Source organism: Spermophilus citellus (assembly GCF_964194105.1).
Source record: "Spermophilus citellus genome assembly, chromosome: 2".
NCBI classification, from domain to species: Eukaryota; Metazoa; Chordata; class Mammalia; order Rodentia; family Sciuridae; genus Spermophilus; species Spermophilus citellus.
In genome coordinates this window covers 1437050-1459676 of record NC_138183.1, presented here as the reverse complement: position 1 = coordinate 1459676, position 22627 = coordinate 1437050, and the positions used below count along the sequence as shown (strand labels likewise).

The 22627-nt window shown below is 51.6% G+C and overlaps 1 protein-coding gene across 6 annotated transcripts in view; it reads right to left on the bottom strand.

Annotated features, from left to right (window-relative positions):
- The window catches only part of SEC16A (SEC16 homolog A, endoplasmic reticulum export factor), a 33725-nt gene extending 18288 nt beyond the window's left edge, over positions 1 to 15437 (bottom strand). For 3 of the 6 annotated variants that reach the window (XR_014020384.1, XM_081278905.1, XM_081278907.1), the window contains exons 1-8: positions 15295 to 15437; positions 12887 to 12962; positions 7359 to 11071; positions 5719 to 5855; positions 2831 to 2928; positions 1522 to 1645; positions 813 to 1011; positions 528 to 702 (exon numbers count right to left, since the gene is read on the bottom strand). Coding sequence is in view for 5 of the 6 variants with exons in the window: in XM_081278905.1 (XP_081135031.1) it covers positions 528 to 702; positions 813 to 1011; positions 1522 to 1645; positions 2831 to 2928; positions 5719 to 5855; positions 7359 to 11003 (4378 nt within the window). In the remaining variant the exon portion in view is untranslated. The remainder of the gene's footprint in view (positions 1 to 527; positions 703 to 812; positions 1012 to 1521; positions 1646 to 2830; positions 2929 to 5718; positions 5856 to 7358; positions 11072 to 12886; positions 12963 to 15294) is intronic. The other 3 variants (XM_081278909.1, XM_081278908.1, XM_081278906.1) reach the window with 3 other exon arrangements.
- Between the last annotated feature and the right edge of the window lie 7190 nt (positions 15438 to 22627).

The window sequence follows — 22627 nt, the reverse complement described above, 5'->3', positions numbered from 1 at the left end:
TGGCCACAGAGCAACCAACGGAAACGGCAGTCAAGCACCTCAAGCAGGAAATGAGGCTTAACTCAAGTGAGGCTTTACCCTAGAAAGAGAGGCACTGTTACACCTGACAACTTTGCACATATTTCTGCGTGTTTTCAAGACACAGCTTTTAATCGAGGACTCTGGAGAGAAGGTTAGAGTGTGACTCATGGCACAAGTCTGGGAACAGTTCCCTGAGACCGCTCCCCCACAGGGCCAGTGCGGAGGTATGGAGAGCTGCCACCCAAGCTTGGCTAGTGGCTGTTACACTTTAACAACGCATGTGTAGATGGGCTGGCAGCTCTCAGAGCCAGAGCCACACTGCAATCCAGGGGCCAGGACTGGTCTGTTGCAACAAGCTCTGCCACTCAAGATAGGAAGGGACAGAGCTGTCCTCAGGCTGCAGAGAGCTGAGTGAGCAAGTGCTCATGGATCTCCATCACATTCAGAACTGAGTCCCTCATTCTGGTTCGGAGCTGGCCATCACCCTCTGAACTGCTGAGACAAACCTTGATCCACAGCAGGCCAGCCAGTATCCGCAGGGTAGCTATACTCTGGAAAGCCATGGGCACTGCCGAAATTGCTGCTGTAGGTGCCATAGGCATAATCGCCGTGAAAGGAGCCTGGGGGAGGCGGGACCTCGAAGGAACCAGTAGTCACATTATGGCTTCTGAAAATCTGACTCTTGGAAAAGAAAGCAACAGAGATAGTGAGTTCCATCGAGGCCGGCAAGGTTGTGGGCACACCATCCAACTACACCAGGGAACTGGGTCCTCAGAACTGCCCACACGCACCTGGTGGGAATGGGAGCTGAGACTGCTGCGGCGGCTGGGCAGACTGTGTGCGCTGCGCAGGCTCCGGGCTGAGTGCTCACTGTGGACACTGCGCCTATCCACCTCCTCCCCATAAGGGTCTCTGGGGGGCTCAGTGTCATCGTCAAAGCTACCTGTGAAACGAGGGTCGTACCTCCAGTGGTCATCGTATTTCTCAGGCCTAAAGGAAAGAGGGGTTAAGGCAGAGAATGGGAGTGAGAAGGGAAACTGGGACACCATGCAATTACTGGCCCTCACTGCTCCCCGCCCTCCCCTCAATACCGGGGCACACTTCTCATCCTAAAGAATGTTAATTATAGCAGACCAGGCACAAGAAGCCAGGCCCAAGGTCACACTCAGACCCTGACTACAAGTGCATCTCAAGTGTGGCCCTTTTCTGGGTTATTGGTCAGACAGACAAGAAAGGACCCAAAAAAAGAGAGAGCCAGCCCCCTAGTACTCTAAGCCACTGGCCAGGCACTACTGGCTCTCCTTTCATAGCCCAGAGCTGGAAGCACCAGAGAGGTGTGGCCCAGCCTCCCTCTTTGAGACCAAGACTGAAACAGTAGGCAGTGCTCCCCAAAGGCCGGGAACTACAGCTCTCTGGCCAGCTCTGAGGATGGGGGGTGGGTGGGTAAGCATACACCCCGGCATACTGCCAGCCTTCCTGACTCAAGTGCACTTTACCCACCTGTCGCCATAAGCATAACTTTCCTTCCTGTGTGGGTCATACTCAGCATCATACCAGTACCTTCGGTCCCAAGTGCGGGGATCCCTGAATCTAGAACCGTAGTAGCGATCCCAGCGACCTGGATCTGTAAGTGAGGAATGCAGGGATCAAAAGAAAGCCAGAGTTCATGGAAGAACTGCACTGTCACAGGCTGGGGAAGTGCCAGGGCTCTCAAGAAACCACAGCCTCCTTCTGGGATGGGAAGACCCCTCAGTGGCAGCCCTGATTCTGGAGGAGAAGGCTGTGTCCTGCCTATCTCCATGACACCTCATGCCATGAGAGCACTCTACCATTGCTCTATCCCCAGAACCAACTGCCACTGTTTAATAGTTAATCCCTGAGTCTAGATTTTACTAGTACTTCTTCCTAATATGACCCAGAAGATTTTAACAAATAATCTCAATAATAAAAGGTAATTTCAGGCCTATAATCCCAGCTACTCATAAAGTTGAGGCAGGAGGATGCAAGTTCAAAGCTAGCCTGGGCAATTTAGCAAAACTGGTCTCAAAGTAAAAAATAAAAAGAGTTGGGGATGTGGCTCAGGGATATAGCACCCATGAGTAACCCCCCCCAAAATAAAACAACTTCAAAAAGGAACACTATGAACAAACTGGATATGGATGTACCATTTTTGCCAAGTGTGTACAAAATGTCTATTTAAAGCAGGAACACACATTCAAGGAGCAAAACAACCCTTTTGGAAGCAGGAAGGGTGGGTCACGTGGGCACTATCTAGAGGCTGCAGGGCCCTAAAAACACAGGAGTATGTGGCTAGGGCAGACGTAACCAGCAGGGCTACTAATGGTGGCCACGTGCCACCCAGGCTGCCTGAGAGGTGGCAAAGCATCTCCAACTGCCATGATAGCACCATCTATGTTCATCACTGCCAAGTGGTAGGCCTTGGGTGGTCTCTGAGCACACAGACATGACTGGTGGGAATAGAGAGTGAGTTTTTATTTAATTTCATTTCATCAGCTCACAGAGTAGTCACAAATGGACAAGACAGCCCAGAATTGCTGATACTGCACTCTTCTAAAACATCAGGGACCACTACCAATACTACAGAGCCCCCTCGGCTGCAGTGAAGACACATGTGCCTTCAGGTGCACAGAACTTTCAATGACCTTGGCTCATGGATGAAAACACAAATAAGCTACTGAAAAGGAAGTCAGCTCCTTTAATCCAGGAAAGCACAGTGCAGACACAGCTGCCCACTAAGGAGCAGCCTTCTGACAACATAGCAGCCAGTGGCTGCAATTCCTCCACATACCTCCATAATCATACTGGCCCGAGTAGTAATTTGCATAGTAATCACTCTGACTGCTCCATCCACTCTTGGAATTATAGTACCCTTCAGGATATGCTTGCCTGAAAAACACACAGCTGTTAAAACCACATTACCTAAGACAGCAGTCAATACAAAGTACATAAGCTGACATTCATCAAAGTGCTTTGGTTGCCAGATACAGGGGCATGCCTGTAATCCCAGCAACTAGGAAGGCTGAGGCAGGAGGATTTCAAGTTTGAGGCCAGCCTCAGCAACTTAGCAAGAGCCTGTCTCAAAATAAAAGCAAATAGCCCCAGGGTTCAATCTCCAGTACCAAAAGAAAGAAAAAAGGATGTTCTGATTAGAAGATCCAAAACAGAGAATGAGATTATGGATTCCCACCATGTGGCTAACTGAAACAGCTCAGCAAATTCACTAACAGGGCTCAGCAAAAGAAAAACAACCCTTTGTGCTTCATCCTGTAAGAGTTCTTGATGTACTAAGGAAAAGGGAAAAGCGCTGGGCCTAAGATCAACCTAAAATGCCAATTTCACTAGCCAGCAGATCACTAGCCACATGTACTCTCCCTGGCCTGGGGAGCACCGACTGTGAAGAGCCTGGCATGCATTCCTTTGGATAAACCAAGCCACAACCCTGACTCTATCAGAAAGGTGGGATTCAGCAAATGATCAAGTATAATAGGTTCTGATACTTTTAGAACTCTTAAAAGGACTTAATAGTGTATTTGACTATTCTAATAGTCATTTTTTTTTTTTAATGTGGCTTTTCTCATACTCCTTCAGGAGTGTCACTGAGCCACGTCTGACTGCTTGGCTGGCACAGCACCAGTAGCAAGGTCCAGCCATCCATCCCCTTCTGCTTGCTCGGCTGCTCAGTCTAGTTGGCCACACGTGATCACATTCGTCTGCAGAGCAGTGGTCCTAGAAAAGTGGCCTGACACAGAGCCAAACCAAGAGCACGCCACCTCCTCAGCTGACCTCACCACCTGCCCACCCTTCAGGAAGGACACTGCCACAGAAGACTGTCCTGACCGTGCACAGATCCTGCAGCTACCAGCCAACAGGCTGAGGGAACGGCTAACACTGAAGGTAGGTGGCTAACACTCAAGGTAAGCATAACACTATACATGAATGCATGTGCACACACCCTAGCAAGGCTGAGAAGAGGAAATTACCCTCTAGGCTGTGACACAGGGATGAAACCACCCAGTGGATGCCTGGCCTTGCCTGTCCCAGAGGTCTGCCAGGGCACAGAGCCCCCTCCTCCCACTTGAAGTTACTTTACAAGTGGTCCTACAGGTGGGCAAGTGGAAGGAACACTGGGAAGTGAGAAGCTCACCCAGCTCTGCTCTCCTCTGTGTGCTCCCTCTGGGCTCTAGGAACCACTCTCTCCCTTCACAGGCTCTGAATCAACAAGCTCTCTACCACCATGCCCAGAATCTATCACCATGCCCAGCTTCCCAGGTGGCATAGCCCTGGAGTTTTATCACAACCAAGTCTCTATTTTGCAGTGCTAAGGATGGAACCCAGGGCCCTGTGTAGGCTATGCAGTTGCTCCACCACTAAGCTGCACCCCTTGTCCACAATGTCTTGGGAGACAGAAAGCCAGTGTCAGTGTCCTCATGCTTTATACAGCACCAGGAATGGCCAGCGACTCACACCTACACACTGGTGTGTGCCTTTACAACCAGGGGCCCAGGGGCCAGCTAAATGGGCAAAGGTTCACAGGCACAGCATTCTGTTTTCCAAGAAATCACCAGAAAGCCACAAAGGATCAGTATTCAGACACTTCTAAAAGAAAGCACATGTAAAGTGTTGGAGCTTTTTGCTTTTGGACCGCGTTCCTGTACATTGCTAAGTCTACAGCAACACGCCCTGTGACAAAGCCTACTCCTGTGAGGCAAAACTCCTTCACTCTGCCTGACAAGGAACAATGACTGAGCTGAGACGGCACATTCAGCAGTGACCAGGATCCACTCCCCACTACTTCACTCATCTCCGCTAACAACTCTGAGGGACAGAGATCAGAAGCAGTCTCTTGGCTTGAGGATTGCAGGCAGACTTTGACCTGCAGGAAGTTTACTCAGGGAAGGCATGATGCCATGGCTCTTTCTAGATATCTCCTCTGCAACTGCAAAACAGGCAGGGACCACCAGTGTAAGAGACATGCAGGCCAGAGACACTTACAGGCCTTCTGGCAGAGAAGGCCATCAGGCACAGGACATAGGCTTTCAGGTCCTGCATTTTGGAGCTGCCTGACAGATCCCAGGATTATGCTGTCTCTGTGGCCAGTTCTTCCAGGTGTTTGAAACTCTGGAGAAGTCTGCGCCAATTAAAAATGGCCATAGTTGGGCTGGGGATGTGGCTCAAGCGGTAGTGCGCTCGCCTGGCATGCGTGCGGCCCAGGTTCGATCCTCAGCACCACATACAAACAAAGATGTTGTGTCTGCCGAAAAACTAAAAAATAAGTAATATTCTCCCTCTCTCTCTCTCTCTCTCTCTTTAAAAAAAAAAAAATGGCCATAGTCTGAGAACCCTAATCACCTATCAGCAAACTGCTTGAGCAAGGACCACTTGACAGGAAGAAATCACCAGTCCAGAGGCAGGGAGTGCATGAGTAGTACAGAGGTGGCCAAATACCAGTTGACCAGCTCCACTAGCACTGCATGTGGCAGTGTGTTTAATTCAACTGAAACACACATCTGGCCATCTGGCCATGCTGATGAACATGAATGAACATGTGTTAAAAGAGGTTTGCACAATTCTTTACAGATACAGAACATGGCAATCACTAAGTTACCATTACAGCCAGAGACACAAAACACATGACTGGGTGCAAGAGTTTAGTGCTGTGAGGGACGCAGCTCCTACCTGGGAGTGGGCCGGTCGGAGCAGTGACTTGCTCGGGAGCTGGGTCGCTCAGGCTCCGAGTAGCGGTAATTCTCGGTGTAAGCGGGTGCTGAGTTGTCATAGGGCCTGTATCGAGGTTCATACAGGCCGTACATATCCTGTGGGAAGAAGTTTTGGGGACCATCAGGATTCCAATCAAGAGCAGCCAGTTCCAGCTCTACGCACTCTATAGACAACCACCCTCCAAAAGCAGGGCTGAAGGCAGACTTCCTCATCAGATGAAACCACAAGGCGAAGTTCATATCCCCAGGCAGGCTGCAAGGCCTTCCCCAAACTGACAGCCCAGGCCCCATTCAGGAGACAGCACAGAGGGGCCCAAAGGCTAGTGTGTCAGCAGGCAGCCTGGAAGGGCTGTGCAGACTGCTTGAGGGACTGTGTCTGACCAAGTGTGTGGCCTGCCTCGGCCACCACTCAGTGAGCAACAGAGCCAGGGGTCCTACAACCAAGGGCAGCCTCAAAAAGAGCCTTATAACTTCCTCTAAGAAACTGCCAGCCCTATCACAAAATAATCCGGGCCTCGACCCAGTCACGAAGGAGGGCAGATGCATGAGGAGGGCCTAAAGAGGGTCTGAAGAGAGGCATGTGTAGGTGCCAGCAAATGCATCCTCCTGTGTCTGAATATCGCACCTTTGCGGTCACCTGGCAGGTAACATGGAATTGGGGGAAACAGATTCATTCTGACCACCTACTAGAGATGCAGCAACAAAAGGAAAAAATGGTTTTGGGCCAATGTGCAAGTGCCCACACGTACATCACTGGCGATGCTCTAGCCCTGGGAGAGAGAGCAAGCCACAGCCACAGGCAGCCCAATGCTGCTCCCCAGGCCCCTCCCTATCAAGGCCCTCCTGCACAACCGGGGGCCAAGAATTCAGGCAGCACAAGAGTTCAATATTGCCAGGCTCCATATACAGCAGACTGATTTTCAAACTCTCCATAACACAATGCTACCCTTCTGGACAGAGGTGAGGAAAAGCAGATAATAACCACTTGAACTATACTTTTTCAAGCTATCGCAGAATTAAACGCAACCTAAAATAAACAGCAGTCAGCAGCTAGCAGCACTGCAAAAACAGGAAAGAACAAGGCAGGACCTTCCCCCTCTGCTGTGGAATCACCGCACATTTGAAAGGAGTTATGAACTCCCACCTCTCCCCGCTACTCCACACGTGGGTTTTCCTTAATATTTTCATTCTTGAGGATAACAATTCTCTGATTATTCCTGTCACTTCTTATATTGGTGTTTTTGTTTAAAATCATGCAAAGCTCCAGAGGCTAGGCTGACTTCCCAAGTGTGCATCGCAGAGCTCTGACTCTGCAGTAAGCTGACAGGTTCCAGGAAACAAAGGCTCTTTTTATCATGTAACCTGGGGATACTGGGTTACACAAAAATACCATAATGCTGGTATTAAACATAATCCAATATTCTAACATTCAATAGGAACCTCTAAGACAGGGCCTGTGCTCATGGCCCAGGAGGACTTTTCTCAGAGGCACTGACTGGGTCTAAATTAAACAGAGAAGTCACCACTGAGGAGGGTTCCACAAGAGGAAGAAACCTGACAAGCCAAAGAGAGGGCAGATAGATGGTTAAACAACTCTACCTGGTAATAGAGGGAGGCTGTCCCAGCCTCTGGAGGGTAGGGCGGCGGGTACTGAGGCGGGCAAGCATCGTACAGTGACCTGTAGTAGTAGTAGGATGCCAGGTCCTGAGGTGGTGGGCCAAACGCACTTGCAGGTGGGTGCGGCCATGGTTGCTCTGAACGGACGGCTGCCTGACTTGAGCTGGTGGACACAGCTGACGCATTGGAGGACTGAGGTGGCCGAGGAGGCACCTTCTGACCTGTTTCAGCTGGGGCTGGGCTTGTTGGTGGCTGGGTTGAGTTTTTGGACTGTCTTTGTATGGCGGGGCTTTCTGGATTTGAAGGTTCTGGAAATGCCGCCTGAGGTACATGCTGGAGAGAAGCCTGGGGCTGGGGAGGTACCAGCTCTGGCTGGGCTCTTTCTATGCCAGCCTGGTCCTGTGCATCTTTCATCACCTGCTGATAGAAACGATCTGGGTTAGGAGCCCCAGGCCCAGGCTGTCTGGGATGACTGGCAATGGCTTGTTGGGAAGCTGGGCCATCAGGATGGGATGGGCTGTACACTCTCACAGGATTTCCCGAAGCTCCACTTAAAGTAAAGTCTAGAGTACCCACAGTTTCTTCCCGATTACTGGAGGAATTTGCCTCATCACTACCAAATACCGAAGTACCGTGAGTGGGTGGAACTGACAGCGCAATTGTGCTTCCCGTAGGTCTGCTGACAAACTCAGGAAAGACCTTTGCTGAACTGTGAGCATTCTGACTTTCTGGAAGCATACTCTTTGGAACTGGATGGGGTGGTGTTTGAACCAGCAAACTGGCAGGCTGATTAGCAACCATTTCAGAAGACCCAGAACTATGTGGGACATTACTCGGGGTAAGACTGTTTGGCAGAGATAAGCCAGTGACAGCACTTGTTGGAACCCTGGACAAAGCAGCATGTTCTCCAGAATCACCACTGAGAGCCTGGTTGCTTCCTGCGGATTTATCTGCCACCAAAGCATCTCCCCAGGACTGATTCTTCTCATTAGGATTCAGTGAGGACACAGAAAAATTAATGGGCTGAGCCAAATTATAGCTTTGATCAGGCTGGGCAATCAAGACGGGCTGATTCTGCAGAGACTCAGTGGGTGGTGAGGACAGTAAACTCACATAACCAGAACCTGCCTGGGACTGCAGGGTTTCCTCATCCCCCACCTTTGGAGGGTTCTCAAGGTTCTCAGAGGCACCAAGGCCAACTCGACTCTGCAAAACTTGGGCAGAAGCTGGCTTCCGCAACTGCTGCATAGATACCCCCTCTTCTGGAGGCTGCACAACTGCCAACAGCTGAGGTTTTGCAGGAACATAAAGTGCAGGAGCAGCAGGGGCTAGAAGGACATTGCCACCAAAATCTGGCAGCTCATCTTGTGCCCACAAAGTCGTTGCTGGGCTCTCACACTTTGTGGCCCCCTGGGCCCTGGCTGAGGGCCTCTTCTCAGGTGTTGGGCGCCCAGCATCCAAAGGTGGTCCCACCGTGTGCGGAAGCAAATACCCAGCTTCTGTGGTGGTGGTATGAGGCAGAGAGCAGGCCTGGGGTGCAAACAGTGTCTCCATGTTATCTGGTGGCTGCTCCAGGTTACCTGGGGAGGCATCAGGTGGAGCAGCAGCTGGTCTATGCTGCTTCTGGCAGTCTCGGCTCCCCCTCACTTCACCTACCACGTTGGCACGATCTGCCTCAACCGGTTTTACCCCAACTAAGTGGGATTTTACTGGTTCAAAAGAACTATTTACACTTGTCTGAAATATCCCTGTAGGTTTCGGGGGACTTGGGGTAGAGGGCTGGGACAGGCTGCTCCGGTAATTCTGGTTTCCAGTGGTCTCATCTGTCTCACCTCCTATAGGAGAGGAACCGATTTGCTTAAAAAAGCCTCCTGCAGTTTCATGCTCAGGTTTTCCTACTTCTTGCTGAATGAATGTGCCCACTGGCTCTTGTGATCTGGCTGACCCTGGAAGACTCCTATGGCTTTGGCTGCCATAGCTGGATGACACACTGTCAGATCGTGTGGGATGCAGTGGTGCCTCAGGAGCCTCGAGATTCAGCCCCCCACCTCTGGTGAGGCCCACAGCACTCTGCCTCAGAGCTGGTCCGGGAAGGGGCCCATGTCGGAACTGGTCACTGGGAGAGGAAGGGTCCAAACTTGCAGGCTCACTTGGCGGAACTTCTTGATTCTGAATGAATTCTAAGTTCTCAACATTCTCACATCGCGAGCTACTGGCATCATGAGCCCCAGCACTGTCTGCATCACCCCAGGCAACAGAAGCAACACTTTTACTGGTCTGCTTATCATTCTGGATTCCTGCAGAGTGAGAAAAATATGACTGTGTGTCTCCTTCCTGCTGTGTGGCCTCAGTGCTGGGGCCTTTGGGAAAGGCCTGGTAGGTGCCACCAGCTACGTGTGCAGGGGGCAGTGGCTGGCCCAGTGCAGGACTGGAGGAGAAATCATCGAAGCCCAACCTCCCAGAGGAGCAGGCTTTTTCAGATGAGAGATTCTCTTCATTTTCTGTCTCTTCTCCTTGGAAAAACATTGAGAGCACTCCTGAGCCTGTTTCTGGAGGGGACCGACTACTCCCAGCCGCTGAGGGATAGTGCACATGGTTTTCGGGGCTATTTCCCTGAGTGAGAGTATTGACAATGGCAGGGTCTGGCAAATGCTCTTTATTCGCTGCTGGATTCTGTCTGAATTCTTGGCTTGCCCATGTACTCCTGCTTCTGGAATTCTGCCCCAGCGCATGTTCAGGATGCAAGTTACTTGCTGAGTGGTTTCCACTAGGCAGGTGGACTGATTCATTCCCTCCACCAGCAGCCAAAGGTTCTGGAGGAGACACGAGTGGGCTATGGGACTCCTGGCCAAGACCATGGTGCAGGTTGGAAGGAGCAGGAAAATGGGGAGCACTGGGAGCCTGAGGTCCTATGCTCTGAACAAGTCCTGCTGGGCAGGGGCAGTGGTGCTGATGGGAGGGCTGTGGGCTTCCCCACACTGGTGCCCCCTGACCTGGCATCTGTTGAGGCTGGGAGAATAAAGGGGATGCTGCTGGGGCCACCACACCATCTTGTGGGGTATACTTATTCAAGGGTTGATCAGGTCCAGACCCACTCCCATGCAGATGGCTCCCATGAGACTGGTCAGGACCCACTCCTGGAATGTAATGAGGTGGATGTGGCAAAGTCTGAACTTCAGGCCCTGAGGTGGAGCCAACCTCCGAATTCCTGTTCATCTCAGGCCCAGGTAGCAGAGAAGAGATGGTTGTAGTAGGAAGGAGACTGGCCTCTGGCCCAGGCTGTGACAGAGGTCCTGGCAGAGGCTCGTAGGGTCTTTGGGAGCTATCCCCGGCATTTGTGTGAGGCACAGGCAAACCAGGCCATTGAGAAAATGCTGGGAGGGTTGAGCTATGCAAAACAGGTAGGTCACTTTTAGAGGAAACACCCAATGGTGTATTTTGGAGTGTCTGTCTACTAAAAGCAAACGGATCTGTTACTGGCTGCAATGGGAAACTTATTGGAGTCACTGGTATGTTATTACTGGCTGGTCTCCTGTGAGGGCTGTTAGCCCAGAACATGCTCCGAGGATTCCCAGCCGGAGGAGGTCCAGCCATGCCAGATGGGACTGCCTGGGGTGGTGGCTGCATAATGGACCTCTTGCACAAGGAGATGCTGCTTACAGAGAAGGCAGGATAGAGTTTTTTCTTAATCTGAGCTGAAAAAGAAAAAAGGAAAAATAAACATAAAACCCATATGTTCAAAGTCCTAATATCAATCAGAAAAAGTATTTAAAAGAAAAGAATTAAGCATGACTTCAAGTTATTTAAATCCTAAGGATTGTATCTCTCCCATGTACCCACCCCAGCAGAGAAAGTTTGTCCTCGGGAACTGCCCTGGAGAATTCTGGGAGTAGATAAAACAAGGACACTGACAGCCTGGACATCAGCTAGCTGAGAGTTCAGACAGCCCCTGCCCCTCTGCATTCCCTACCTGGCCTGCCCAAGGACTCTCTGGACCCTCACATGCGCTAGACAAGGTGAGCCTGACATCCAGTCTGACACATAGCCAGAAAATGCCCATTGATCTTCAACACTCCCCTGTGCACCTCACCAGATGCAGGAAAAGCCAACCCTACTAGTAAGAAAGACAGATTAGGGCTGGGGTTGTAGCTCAGAGGTAGAGAGGTATCCTAGTATGCGTGAGGCATTGGGTTCGATCCTCAGCACCACACATAAATAAAATATTGTGTCCACCTGTAACTAAAAAATAAATATTTTTTAAAAAAGAAAGAAAAACTACACAACATACTTTTCATGCATATTAACTTTAAATCTAGAAAACAGAGTTTAAACTTTGCTCTTCCGCTTCCTTTAATGAAAAAGCATTATAAAATACAATTACGGGCTGGGGATGTGGCTCAAGTGGTAGTGCGCTCGCCTGGCATGCGTGCGGTCCGGGTTCGATCCTCAGCACCACATACAAAGATGTTGTGTCCACCAAAAACTAGAAAAATAAATATTAAAAAATTCTCTTTCTCTTGAAAAAAAAATACAGTTACAAAAGCTACTAAATGCCTTTTTTCTCACCATATACAGGTCTTGTTTTTTGTATAATGCCTGGTTTTTCCTTTGGTAACAGTGAAATGACATTGCCTCTAACCACTGAAGTTATAACCAGGCTGATAAATTTACTACAGCTTTCTAACTTTCCAAATGACTAGATCACAAAATTTCCAATAGGAAAAAATGCTAGCACAACAGAAACTCTTCTAGAAAACAAAAGGGTAAAATCCTCACCATACTGTTTTCCGTTATTTGTTTTAGAACCGAATTCAGCAGGTGCAATCTTGACTAGCTAACATGTCCTCTTGAAGCAAAGATTCAAGTTTGGCACCTTGAAAGTTCTTTCCGGTGTCAGTCTTTCTCCCCAGCACAACCCTCCTGAACATATTTGTTTCACTAATCCAAAAGAAAATTAAATTGAAAGTAGAAATCTTGGGAGGCCTCCAGAGTTCAATTCATATGTCTTTGCAGATGTACATTGTTTTTGTCCTTGGAAATCTTTCTGATACTCAGAAAAAAACCCAAAAAACTGATGTATGCATTTTAAGTAAAGTCATTTACAAATGAAAATCCCACTTGAAAACCAGTGCCATAAATGATTAACTATTATAACTGCCCACTGCTTCCTATGTCAATAGGGACCCTTTCCAACTGACAAGCACTTTGAAATACACTCAACTCCAGTAGACTCAATAAGAAATAATACCAGAGAGTTCACTTGGTTCTAAACTGTAATTAAAAAAATAAATAAATTCAGTTGTAGATGGACACAATACCTTTATTTATTTATTTTTAAAATACTTTTTTAGTTGTTGATAGGCCTTTATTTCATTTATTTACTTATATGTGGTGCTGAGAATTGAACCCAGTGCCTCACATGTGCTAGGCAAGCGCTCTACCCCTGAGCCACAACCCCAGCCCTAAACTGTCATTTTAAACAAAGAAGACTTGGGCACCTTGGCACACACCTGTAATCCCAGCAACTTGAGGGCTGAGGCAGGAGGATCCCAAGTTTCAGGTCAGCCTCAGCAACTTAGCAAGAGCCTGTCTCAAAATAAAAAAGAAAAAGGGATGGGGATGTAGCTCAGTGGTTAAGCGCCCCTGGATTCAATACCCAATCTCCCCCCTCCCCAATTTTTATTTAAAAAAATAATAAAACAAAGAACATTTACAGCATCATTTAGATGTACCCAAAGTAGAGACAAAGTCTCCCTTCCCCCTCTTTCTCCCTATGAACTTCATCTGCCTCCATCTGTCCAACCAGCTACAGAGCCACCATGTATACAGCAATTGCTGTACTCACAGGCAGGACATAGAGATTTCTAAGCCCCTCCTAAAATGGCTGCAAGAATAAACAGGTATTCTAGGAGTTCCTGCAGGACAAGAACCACCCTTGCACAATTAAAAACAAAAACATAAATACATAAAACAAAATACAGCAGAGGCCTAGAGGATTCATTCATTAGGTATTACTGTGACAAGACTGGGTGTCCAGTGGAGTGGCACTTCTCTTTCTGCAACAAACTAGTTTCTCTCATTTATAAAATAAGAGAATTAATATGATTTTTTTCTGATAGGATTCTACTCACAGTGGATTCCAGCCCAATCTCTACTACTGTTTAATATGGAAATTTTACCAGAATCTAAATTGTACAGGTTGCACCTGTACGATTTATAGAAACTTACAATTATTTTCTCAATTCTGCTCAATGTGCAACTGTTTTATAAGCAAACAGTCACCTAAAAAGAGCAGCTCCCAGCATCCTAACTGGGATTTTTTTTCTTTCTTTTCTTTTCTTTTTTTTTTTTTTAGCAATATGGCAATTCCATTGGGAGCAATCTTATGACTTGAACATTATTCTTTTAATCTTCTTCTCTACTCATTGACAGTAAAACAATGAATGGCCTATCATCTATCTCAGGATCATGGAAATTTTTATTCTGTTCAGCAAGTCTTTAACTTTCAAAAAGACACCTATTTCAGACAGAGTGGCTGATCTTCTCAAAGATGCATTATTCATAAACCCTGCTCTTTTGCTCAACTGCCTCCTAGCTACCGGGATATTTACGCAAGACTATTTGCAGTATAAGTCTCTGGCTGTGGGACTGGAGTACTTAGCACAGAAACCCACTTTCCTCTCACTGCCTCCAGCCAAAAGGAACACCAGTGAAAAGTAATGAACTATCCTCTGCCTACAATCTCCCTCACCGTGCCTTCTACTGCACTCTTATCAGACTAGGGATACTTGACACACACACACACAATAAATTCCTTCTCTTCTAAGTTAGAAGTGGTACCAAAGACATTCAGGTGTTGAAGAAGACAATGTCAGAGGGAGCTGAGGAGTCTAAATGCTGCTAAAAGTGATAAAAATCCACAGGGGCACTGACACTCATGAAGATGTTTATAGAAACAAAAGGGATCACATTAGGATGTACACAATATCTCCTAGAAAACTTTTTTCCAGGATGACCTGGAAATTCACTGAGGTAACTGCTATGAGGGGTTACCAAGTCACAAGAACAAGAATGAATCACCATTTTGCCTCTTGTCTTTTCAAGATACCAGCACAGAAACCCTAGGGGGGATGAGGAAAAAACTGCAGGGAGGCTGCACTGTACTAAACTTGAGAAAGTACCACTAAGGAACAACCATCTGTGACTCTTGCATCCCACTACTGTCTATCTTGCTAACATAACGCACCATACATATTTGAACCGAAATAGTAAAAGCAATCCATGCCCAATCTATAAGCCACTTAAAAACGTTTTTAAGTGAAGCAGCAAAAACTGATTCTAAGTGGCTTTGATACATCTGGACAAGCCACTGTAATATCCACATTCCTCTAACCCCTAATAAAAAGCACAGTCCTCGACTTCCCTTGCGACATCCTGATGACCCTGCCAGGAAATCACAAATCAACAAGGCTGCCCTTGGATCACAGAAGCATCGCTGAGGAAAAGCATTCCGGCCGACCAGGACCAAACAGGTTCAGAGCCCTCAACGCCAGGGTCACGCCAAGCCGCCACAGAAATCCCCTAGACGCGCTCTCCTGAAAACTTGCGGGTTTCTTTCGCTGCGTCCCTGTCTGGCCCTGTCAACACGCCCTCCCCGGCAGCCGCCACCACCAGGTCCACGCGGGCCAGCTCCGGCTCCTCAGGCCCACGTCGGCCGGCGGGATGGCCACAAGCCCCAGAGGCCCGCCCGGGACGCGCCCCAGCCGCCGGCGGCCCGGCACTCGGCGGCCCGGGTTTGAGCCTTCCCTGGCCCCGGCGCAGTCCCGGGAGACTCGCCGCCCGTTCGGGGCTCGCTCGCCGCCCGCTGCGGTCTCGCTCTGTCGGTCGGCTTCAGACCCCTCGCCCGCTCGGCCCTCACCCGCGAGGCCGCGACTGGTCCCTCAGAGGCTGCGGGCCAGAGCCCACCCAGCGGCGGTGACGAGCGCAGGTACACTAGGCGCAGCAGCCATCTTGGCACATCCGTCTCCGGCCGACGTGTCCGGCGCCGACGTCAGTGCGCGCCCCGCCCAGGCCCCGCCCCTCGGCTCGCCCAGTCTCTCACCGCCTCATCCTCTAGGCATGCCCCCGTAGCCCCGCCCCTGCCGCGTCTGTCCTTCACTGCCCATCCTTCGCTACGCCCCCAGCCCCGCCCCACACCAGGGTCCAGTCTTTCATCACTTCGTCCCGCTCCCTGGCCCCGCCCCTTGCCAGCGTCCGTCTTTCTCTGCCTCTCCCTTTTGTCACGCCCCTTTGTCCCCGCCCCTCATCGTCGTCCAATCTTTCACCGCCTCACTCTTTCATCCCGCTCTTGGCCACACCCTTTACCCCGCCCCCGTGGCGCCAGAACTTCCCGCCCCATTCCCTTCGCCACTCCCCCTTACCACGCCCCTCCCGCTACTACCTCACCCCTTCGTCGCGCCCGTGGCCCCGCCTCTCGCCCACCTATCTAGGCCTTACCCGCTGGGTGGCCCCCGGACGTCTACCTGGTTACGCCGGCTCTGTCATCCACTTTTTTCTCGATTTCTCTGAGAAGAGACAGCATTTTTCAATCAAAACCCCAAGAGAGAATCAGTCAGAAGGAACGAAGCCAGCAGCTCCACCCACCGAGGACGGCTGCGCCGCGGTGCCGGGAGCTCCCGAGTGGGCCCCGACGCTGGTGCATCCCTCCCCTTCTTCCGTTAGACTCCGCTGGAAGCCGGTGGGACGATTGCGCGTGCGCCACACCGCCTGCTCGGGTGGCCGGGCAGGCGCGGAAGCTTGACTGCGCACGCGCGCGCGCCGGCCGCGGCTGGTTGCCTGGTGACGCGGGAGCTTAGGCGCGGGTTCTGAGCTCCAGGCTGCTTAGGGCTAACCCGGTTCGCGAAGCTGGGCCTCCCTAGCGCTCGTGGCGGTGCTGTAGGACGCCCGCCGGCCCTCCGCCAGCAGCGGGGGGCCCCGGAGCCTTGTGGCGCCCGGCCCGGCTGCAGCGTCCTCCCATGCCGCCCCGACCTGACTCCTCCCGGGCGAGGCGCGGCTGCGCCCTGAGTCGCAGTCCCCCAGACGGACCCGGCCGCCTAGCCTGGGGGCTCGTAGAACGCGAGATAGCCGGTGGCACGGTGAAGTCCCTGAGCGGGCCGCCCGCCGGCGGCTCCTCCCATCGCCTGCCGGGTGCCCAGCTCCAGCCCTCGGTGAGGATTTCGGGGAAGAGGTGGGGGCACTCGTCTGTACCTTCATTTTCCCGATGGGCTTGACAGGGGGACAAGTACCACCCAGGCCTGGCCCGCTCACCTGCACTCCTGCCTGGGAGGACAGGACCCAGGATTCCCCCAGCTCCTTTCAGAGAACACCAGGATGGCACGTCCGCCCGCCCAGCTGTCCTCGGTGGGTGCAGTAGCCAGCGGCTAAAGCCCCTGGGTGAGAGGCCTCCTGGAAGAAGGAGGGAGTGTGATTCTGCTGCTTGTTTGCAGTGACGCTGGCAAAGGAGCAGCCAAGCAGGCAGAGCCTCCGGTGGTGCGGGGCGATTTTCAGCCCGGCTGACGTGGCACCCTGAGCCACTGGGCAAAGCTAACATTTGCCTTTCAGAGGCCAGGTTTCTAGCCTGTTTCAACAATGTGGGGACACGTGGTAGACAGCCCTGGGCCCCTAGCAGAGACATCGAGGACCAGACCCCCTTTTGTGACCTACTTCTTCCCAGTGGGCAAGGCACTTTGTGGCTACTTTGTCCCAATAGACCCCTGGACAGAGAGGTGTCACTCTGACAGGAGGGACAAGGCCAACAATCCCAGGCTTAAGTTGCATTTAAAGAGCCCTGGAGCCTGTGTCTTGAGAAGGCTTGTGCCCTACCCTGGTGACTCTAACCTAGAAAGGAGATGAACTGCAGAATTCAGCTCTGCCCAGACCCCAGGGCAAAGACTAGTTAGAGAGACAGTTGTATTGGTTCTTACCTAGTAGCTTACAGGGGCTTTGGGACTGCTCTCCCTCCTCCTTCCAAAGTGGGCTCTCTGTACCCTGGTGTCTACATCTAGCCCATCAGGCCTCTGGGCTATGGACACTAGGGCCTGAGGTCACAACACAGACTGCACCTAGATGCTCTATGCCTTTGTCAGTTTCCTTATTCTCTCTGAGCATTGGACTTTTCTGTAAGGGGAAGCAGTGAGCACCTGGCAGTTTGGGGACTGAAATGGGAAACCAGGCCAATGGGGCATAGGGTGACAGGCTGCCAACACATGGGGCCCTTGCCAAGGAGCTGCTTGCCCAGGGTAGCCATCCCTACTCCTGGTTAGGCCTCCTTCTGCTTGTCTGCAGTGTCCCCTGGTCCCTTTTCCCAACACTCCTCCATGCTTGAATGTTGGACACACATCTCTGTCTTCCTGTAGTCCCCCATGTGGGCTGGATGGCAGCTGGCAGAAGGCTCCTGACTGCAGAGCACACAGCACAGGGCTGTGTCAAGGTCATCACAGAATCCTGACCTGGGCAGCCTCTTCCTCCAGCTGTGCTGCTCAGCATGGTGGCCGCTGGATACTTAACATGTGGCTGATCCACACCAAGCTAGGCTAAATGTGAGGTGCACATGTGAGATAACATGTGGCTGATCCACACTAAGCTGGGCTGAGCGGGAGATTGTAAAGAATACAAAGTATTTCATTGGGTTAAGTTGCATTTAAAGAGCCCTGGAGCCTGTGTCTTGAGACATTGGTTGCTTTCTGTTGCCAGTTGAATGATATATGGACACATTGGATTAATATATGAAAATTTATTTTACCTGTTTCTTTTGTTATTGTTCTTTCTTTCTTTTTAAATATAACTACTAGGAAGTGTGAAATTCTGTGTGTGGCTAGCATTATGTTTCTACTGAACAGTGCTGGTCTGGACTGCAGGTGTTAGGTGGGGTGAGGGCCCCTACTCAGCATCTCCAGCCTGAGCTTGTAGCCTCCTAGAAATGAGCTGCCATATGGAACTGGCAGGAAGGGGCAGTCCTCCAGGGGATGTTGGAAGGAGAGGCAGCAGTCCCATGAAGGTGGGTGGTCCCTGGCCATGAGCCCCTGCTCTTTAGTTCTTCTAGGTGTAGAGTCAGCCTCAAGTGGGATTTCATAGTAGGCCTGCTTTGCAGCTGGCACTGCACTTAGCCCCTGGTGCAGATCCCGTCCTGGACATGAAAGCTGGAGGAGAGAGGAAGGGGATAGGGCTGACTTGAGTGGTCCAGGCCCAAAGTATATTAGGACCTCATGGTGGGTCTGGCTGGCAGGGAGGGCTTCCTGGAGGAGTAGGAGGCAGGAAGTGGAGTTGGTCATACCTTTGTTGTGTTGTGTGGCTTCTATTTATGGGCCTTGCAGTGTGTAGGCTCTGGGTGGCCATTATGTGACCAGATCAGGTGTGAGGAGAGGGTGGCCACAGGTCCATGAGGGTGAGGCAAAGTCCTGGGGACCATGGTGGGCAGCATGAAAGGACCCTCAGGCCTACTGCCCTTTTCCACACATTCACAGCCATGAGGACATCAGAGCGTGTCTCAGTCTCCCTGGACAGATGCCACCATGTCAGCATTCCTCTCACAGTGTCAGCAGCATCTGAGCCCTGTGTGTCCTTGTTGGGGGCATGGAGCAAGATCACATGACTATCTGCTCTTGCAGGTTTTTCTAGAGCTGACCTGTGGCCAAAGGGTACCCATAGAGGCCTGGCCAATGCTGGGAATCAGGCCCCACAGCCCCTCCTCCCAGCAGAGGTGGGCCCTTCACTGTGGGGCGTCCCCTGGCTGGCAGAGCACAGGTAAAACGGCTTGAGCAATGGCTGGCTGCTGTGTCCAGTGGTACTGTGAGCTTTCAGAAGCCAGAGGCCCTTGGCCATCTCCCAGATGTACAGCCTTGGGCTCCCTGGCCTCCCAAGTCTCTGTTTCCTCACCTGTAAACAGGTGGGGATCATGCCCTGTCCTAGGCTGCCTCCAAGGGCTTCTGGAACTCTCCTCACACGGTGGCAAAGGAGAAATCACAGCGAAGGTACAGGCAGGCAGAGACCAGGGAGAACTGCCTGGCATCTCTCAGCTACAGCAGGTCTGGAAAAAGCGGGGAGACTTCCTTCTGGACTGAACCCCTGCTACTTGCCAGGCACTGCTGGGACTGGGCTTGGCTGGAGAGGTGAGGCATGGACAGCACAGACACTTGGTGGCTACAGATATGCCAGTGGCATAGGGGGCCTTGTGAAGCACCTGTTGGAGGAGGGGCAGGAGTGACATTCTATGTGGAGCTGTTTCTTCACGCACAGCCAGGAGGTGTGGCCTGGTGGGGTGGGGCCCTGCAGTCTTGTTAAGAGATTTGCATGGGATATTTGGAAACTGGAATCTTCCTGGGGCTTCTGAGTCACACATGATCATTGCTTTGCCTTCCAGAAGGCTCTGCAGTGATGTAGGGAGGCCGGAGTCCTGGAGGCAGCCTTGGGTGCCTGAGACGAGCAGCAGAGTTGCATGGGGCAGACAGGTGGGAAGAGCCGACTCTGGATGAACCCCCTGGACAGGAACCCGGCTTAACTTGCTCAGCATCCACAGCACCCTCAGCCACTGCATCTGTCCAGCAGATAAACACAACTAACAGCAAGGCCAGAGACTTTTGCAGCCTGGGAGGCGGTGTAAGATGCAGGCCCGGATTGATGGACCAAGGATCTGAGAAAGGGCCTCAGTGGAGCAGCTACAGGGTTGAAATTCTGCTTTGTACCTGGCTAGCTGTGGGCTGGCTCTTGCCCAGTGGCCTGCCAGCCTCTCTCCTGAGAGCAGTTGCCCAGTATACAGCAGCTGGGCTAGGCACCGTGGCTCCTTGAGCCCAAGAGGAGTGACCCCTGCCACAGACCCCAGAGTCTCACAGCCCTCACATGAATGGGTGACCTTGAGCAAGTCACCCACCCCATTGAGCGTCAGCTTCCTTGTCCTTAAAGTGGGTGATAGTACTGCTTCAGGGATGGCACATGGATGGTCCCAGTACCTCCCTCTGCATGCCAAAGGGCACTGACACAAGACTGTCAGCAGGGGGAGGCAGAGAGCCACCTCCAGGAGGCTGGGCTAGGCAGCCCAAGGCCTTTGGGAGCGCTGAGCCCACCCTGCCCCACTGCAGCCAGAAGAAGCCCCTCTCCCTCAAGGGGGTGGGACCCCCGGAAGTGCACAGCAGTCATGAGGGAGGAGGCTCACGGAGGTGGGTGGGCAACTTGGGTTGACGTGTTCAGAGTGCAAGTTGCCAGGCCCCTGTGGTATGGCCACCCCCAGGAGAGAAGGGGACAGTGCCTGGGGCTGCTTCTTCAAGCAGCTTGTCCCCATGTGTCCTCATGTACTCTGGGTTTAGTCCTTGTGATATTTCTGCTAGGAGATGGGCAAGGCCTGATGGCTAGCATGCCCATCTTAATGCCAGAAGCGTCTCTCTCCTCTCCAGGTCCTCCATTCGCCAGGAGCTCTGACGACTTTGGGAGCAGACAGGTTCTTAAGAGCAGCAGGGCCTGAGGCCTGCCCTTGCATCCATGGGACAAACTTCATGGAGTGCATACACTGCTGCAGGCTGCTCTCTTTTGGGAACAATGTATTGTGCCAGGCATGGTGTCCACCCTGTGATCTCAACTACTCAGGAAGCTGAGGCAGGAGGATCACAGGCTTAAGTCAACAGCTTAGTCAGACTGTCTCAACATGAAAAAGAAAAAGGGCTAGAGTTGTGGCTCAGTGGTAGAGCACCCCTGGATTCACTGCCTTGTGCTACAAAAATGAGTAAATAAATATTGTTTTGTGGGGAGACCCGCAGAATGTAAGATGAACCGTGCTGCGCAGTCGAGGCGCTGTACCACCCCCTCCACCGTAGCCTCCTGTCACCCCAAAGCCAGACAAGAGCTATCAAGCAGTCCCTCCCGCTGCTTTGTCTCATAAGTGAAATCCCCCATCAGGTGGTCTTTTTGACAGCTCCCTTCACTAGCCATAGTGTCTCAGGTTTCATCCATGTTGTAGCAGGCATCAGAGCTTCGTCTTTTTTTATGGTTAGATGATATTCCACTGTATTTTTATTGGTTTGGTTGTCCAGAGAACAGAGCCATGGGATGTACACACAGAGGGAAAGAGATTGCTCATAAGAACTGATGTATGCTGACAAGTCCCAAGAGCTGTCCTCAGCAAGTCAGAGGCCTGGGAAAGGTGCTGAGATGGCTTTCAGTCCAAAGCTGGCAGGAGTCTGGAGTCTGTGGGAAGAGAGTGGTGTGGCTCAGCAGCTGGTGCTCAGCTTCTTACTCTGCCTTTGATCTACTCATGCCTTTAGCTGATTGGATGAAGCCCACCCACATTGGGGAGGGCCCTGTTTTTCCTCCTCTACATAAATTTAAACATCAGTCACCCTCAGACATACCTTCAGGGACACACTTGGAATGTATGCCAAATGGCCCAGCCAAATTGACACCTAGGATGTTCCAGCACAGCAAGGACAGACTACATGCTGTTTGCATCCCTTAGCGGACACTAGACACCTAGCTGTCTGTGCTGGTGTGGACGCAGCTGCAGAGAGCACACGCCAAGAAGTGGAATTTCTGGGTCTGGGTCCTGGGAATTCTTTGGGCAGAGTTCAGGCTGAGTCCTCCCTCTGGAAAATGAGAATCAAGCCACTTGCCATAATTCTGAATGTGGCAAGAACCTCCGACCCTCACTCTTCTGGTAGGCAGCACAGTGCCCAGAAGGGACAGGGCATCCCAACATGGTGGGGAAACCTTGGGCTCACGCTTGTTCTCTGAGAGCCAGGCCCAGGATGGGCAGCACTTGGCAGTCTAAGAGGGAACGTTGCTTTGGTTTGTGACTCCCTCAAGGTGTGGGCCAGTGCAGTTTAAACTTCCCTTCTCCAGCATTCTTTCTGGAATTTGAAAAGAAATCAATAAATAAGGGCAGAAGGGAGCTTGCACTTGTGCTGGGCGCTGCACCCCTGGGTACCTGACATGCTGCCCCTACTGCCCACCAGCACACCCCTTCTGGTCCCACAGGGCTTTCCAGACTCACAGGCCATATCCACACCGCCCACGCAGACATGCTGTGGCTTCCATGGGTCTTCCTTGGGGCTACAGTCCTCACTGAGGCCATAAGACCCCTCCTCACATCCCCCCTACCTGCCGCAGGACTCTCTGGACTGTCCCCAGGATGGACAAGGTGATGGAAGAGCTGGTGGGGACTCCTGCCCAGGGTGTTCCCTCCAACAGGCTACCTGTGCCTTGCTGGCAGCCAGGTCCCCACTTCCACC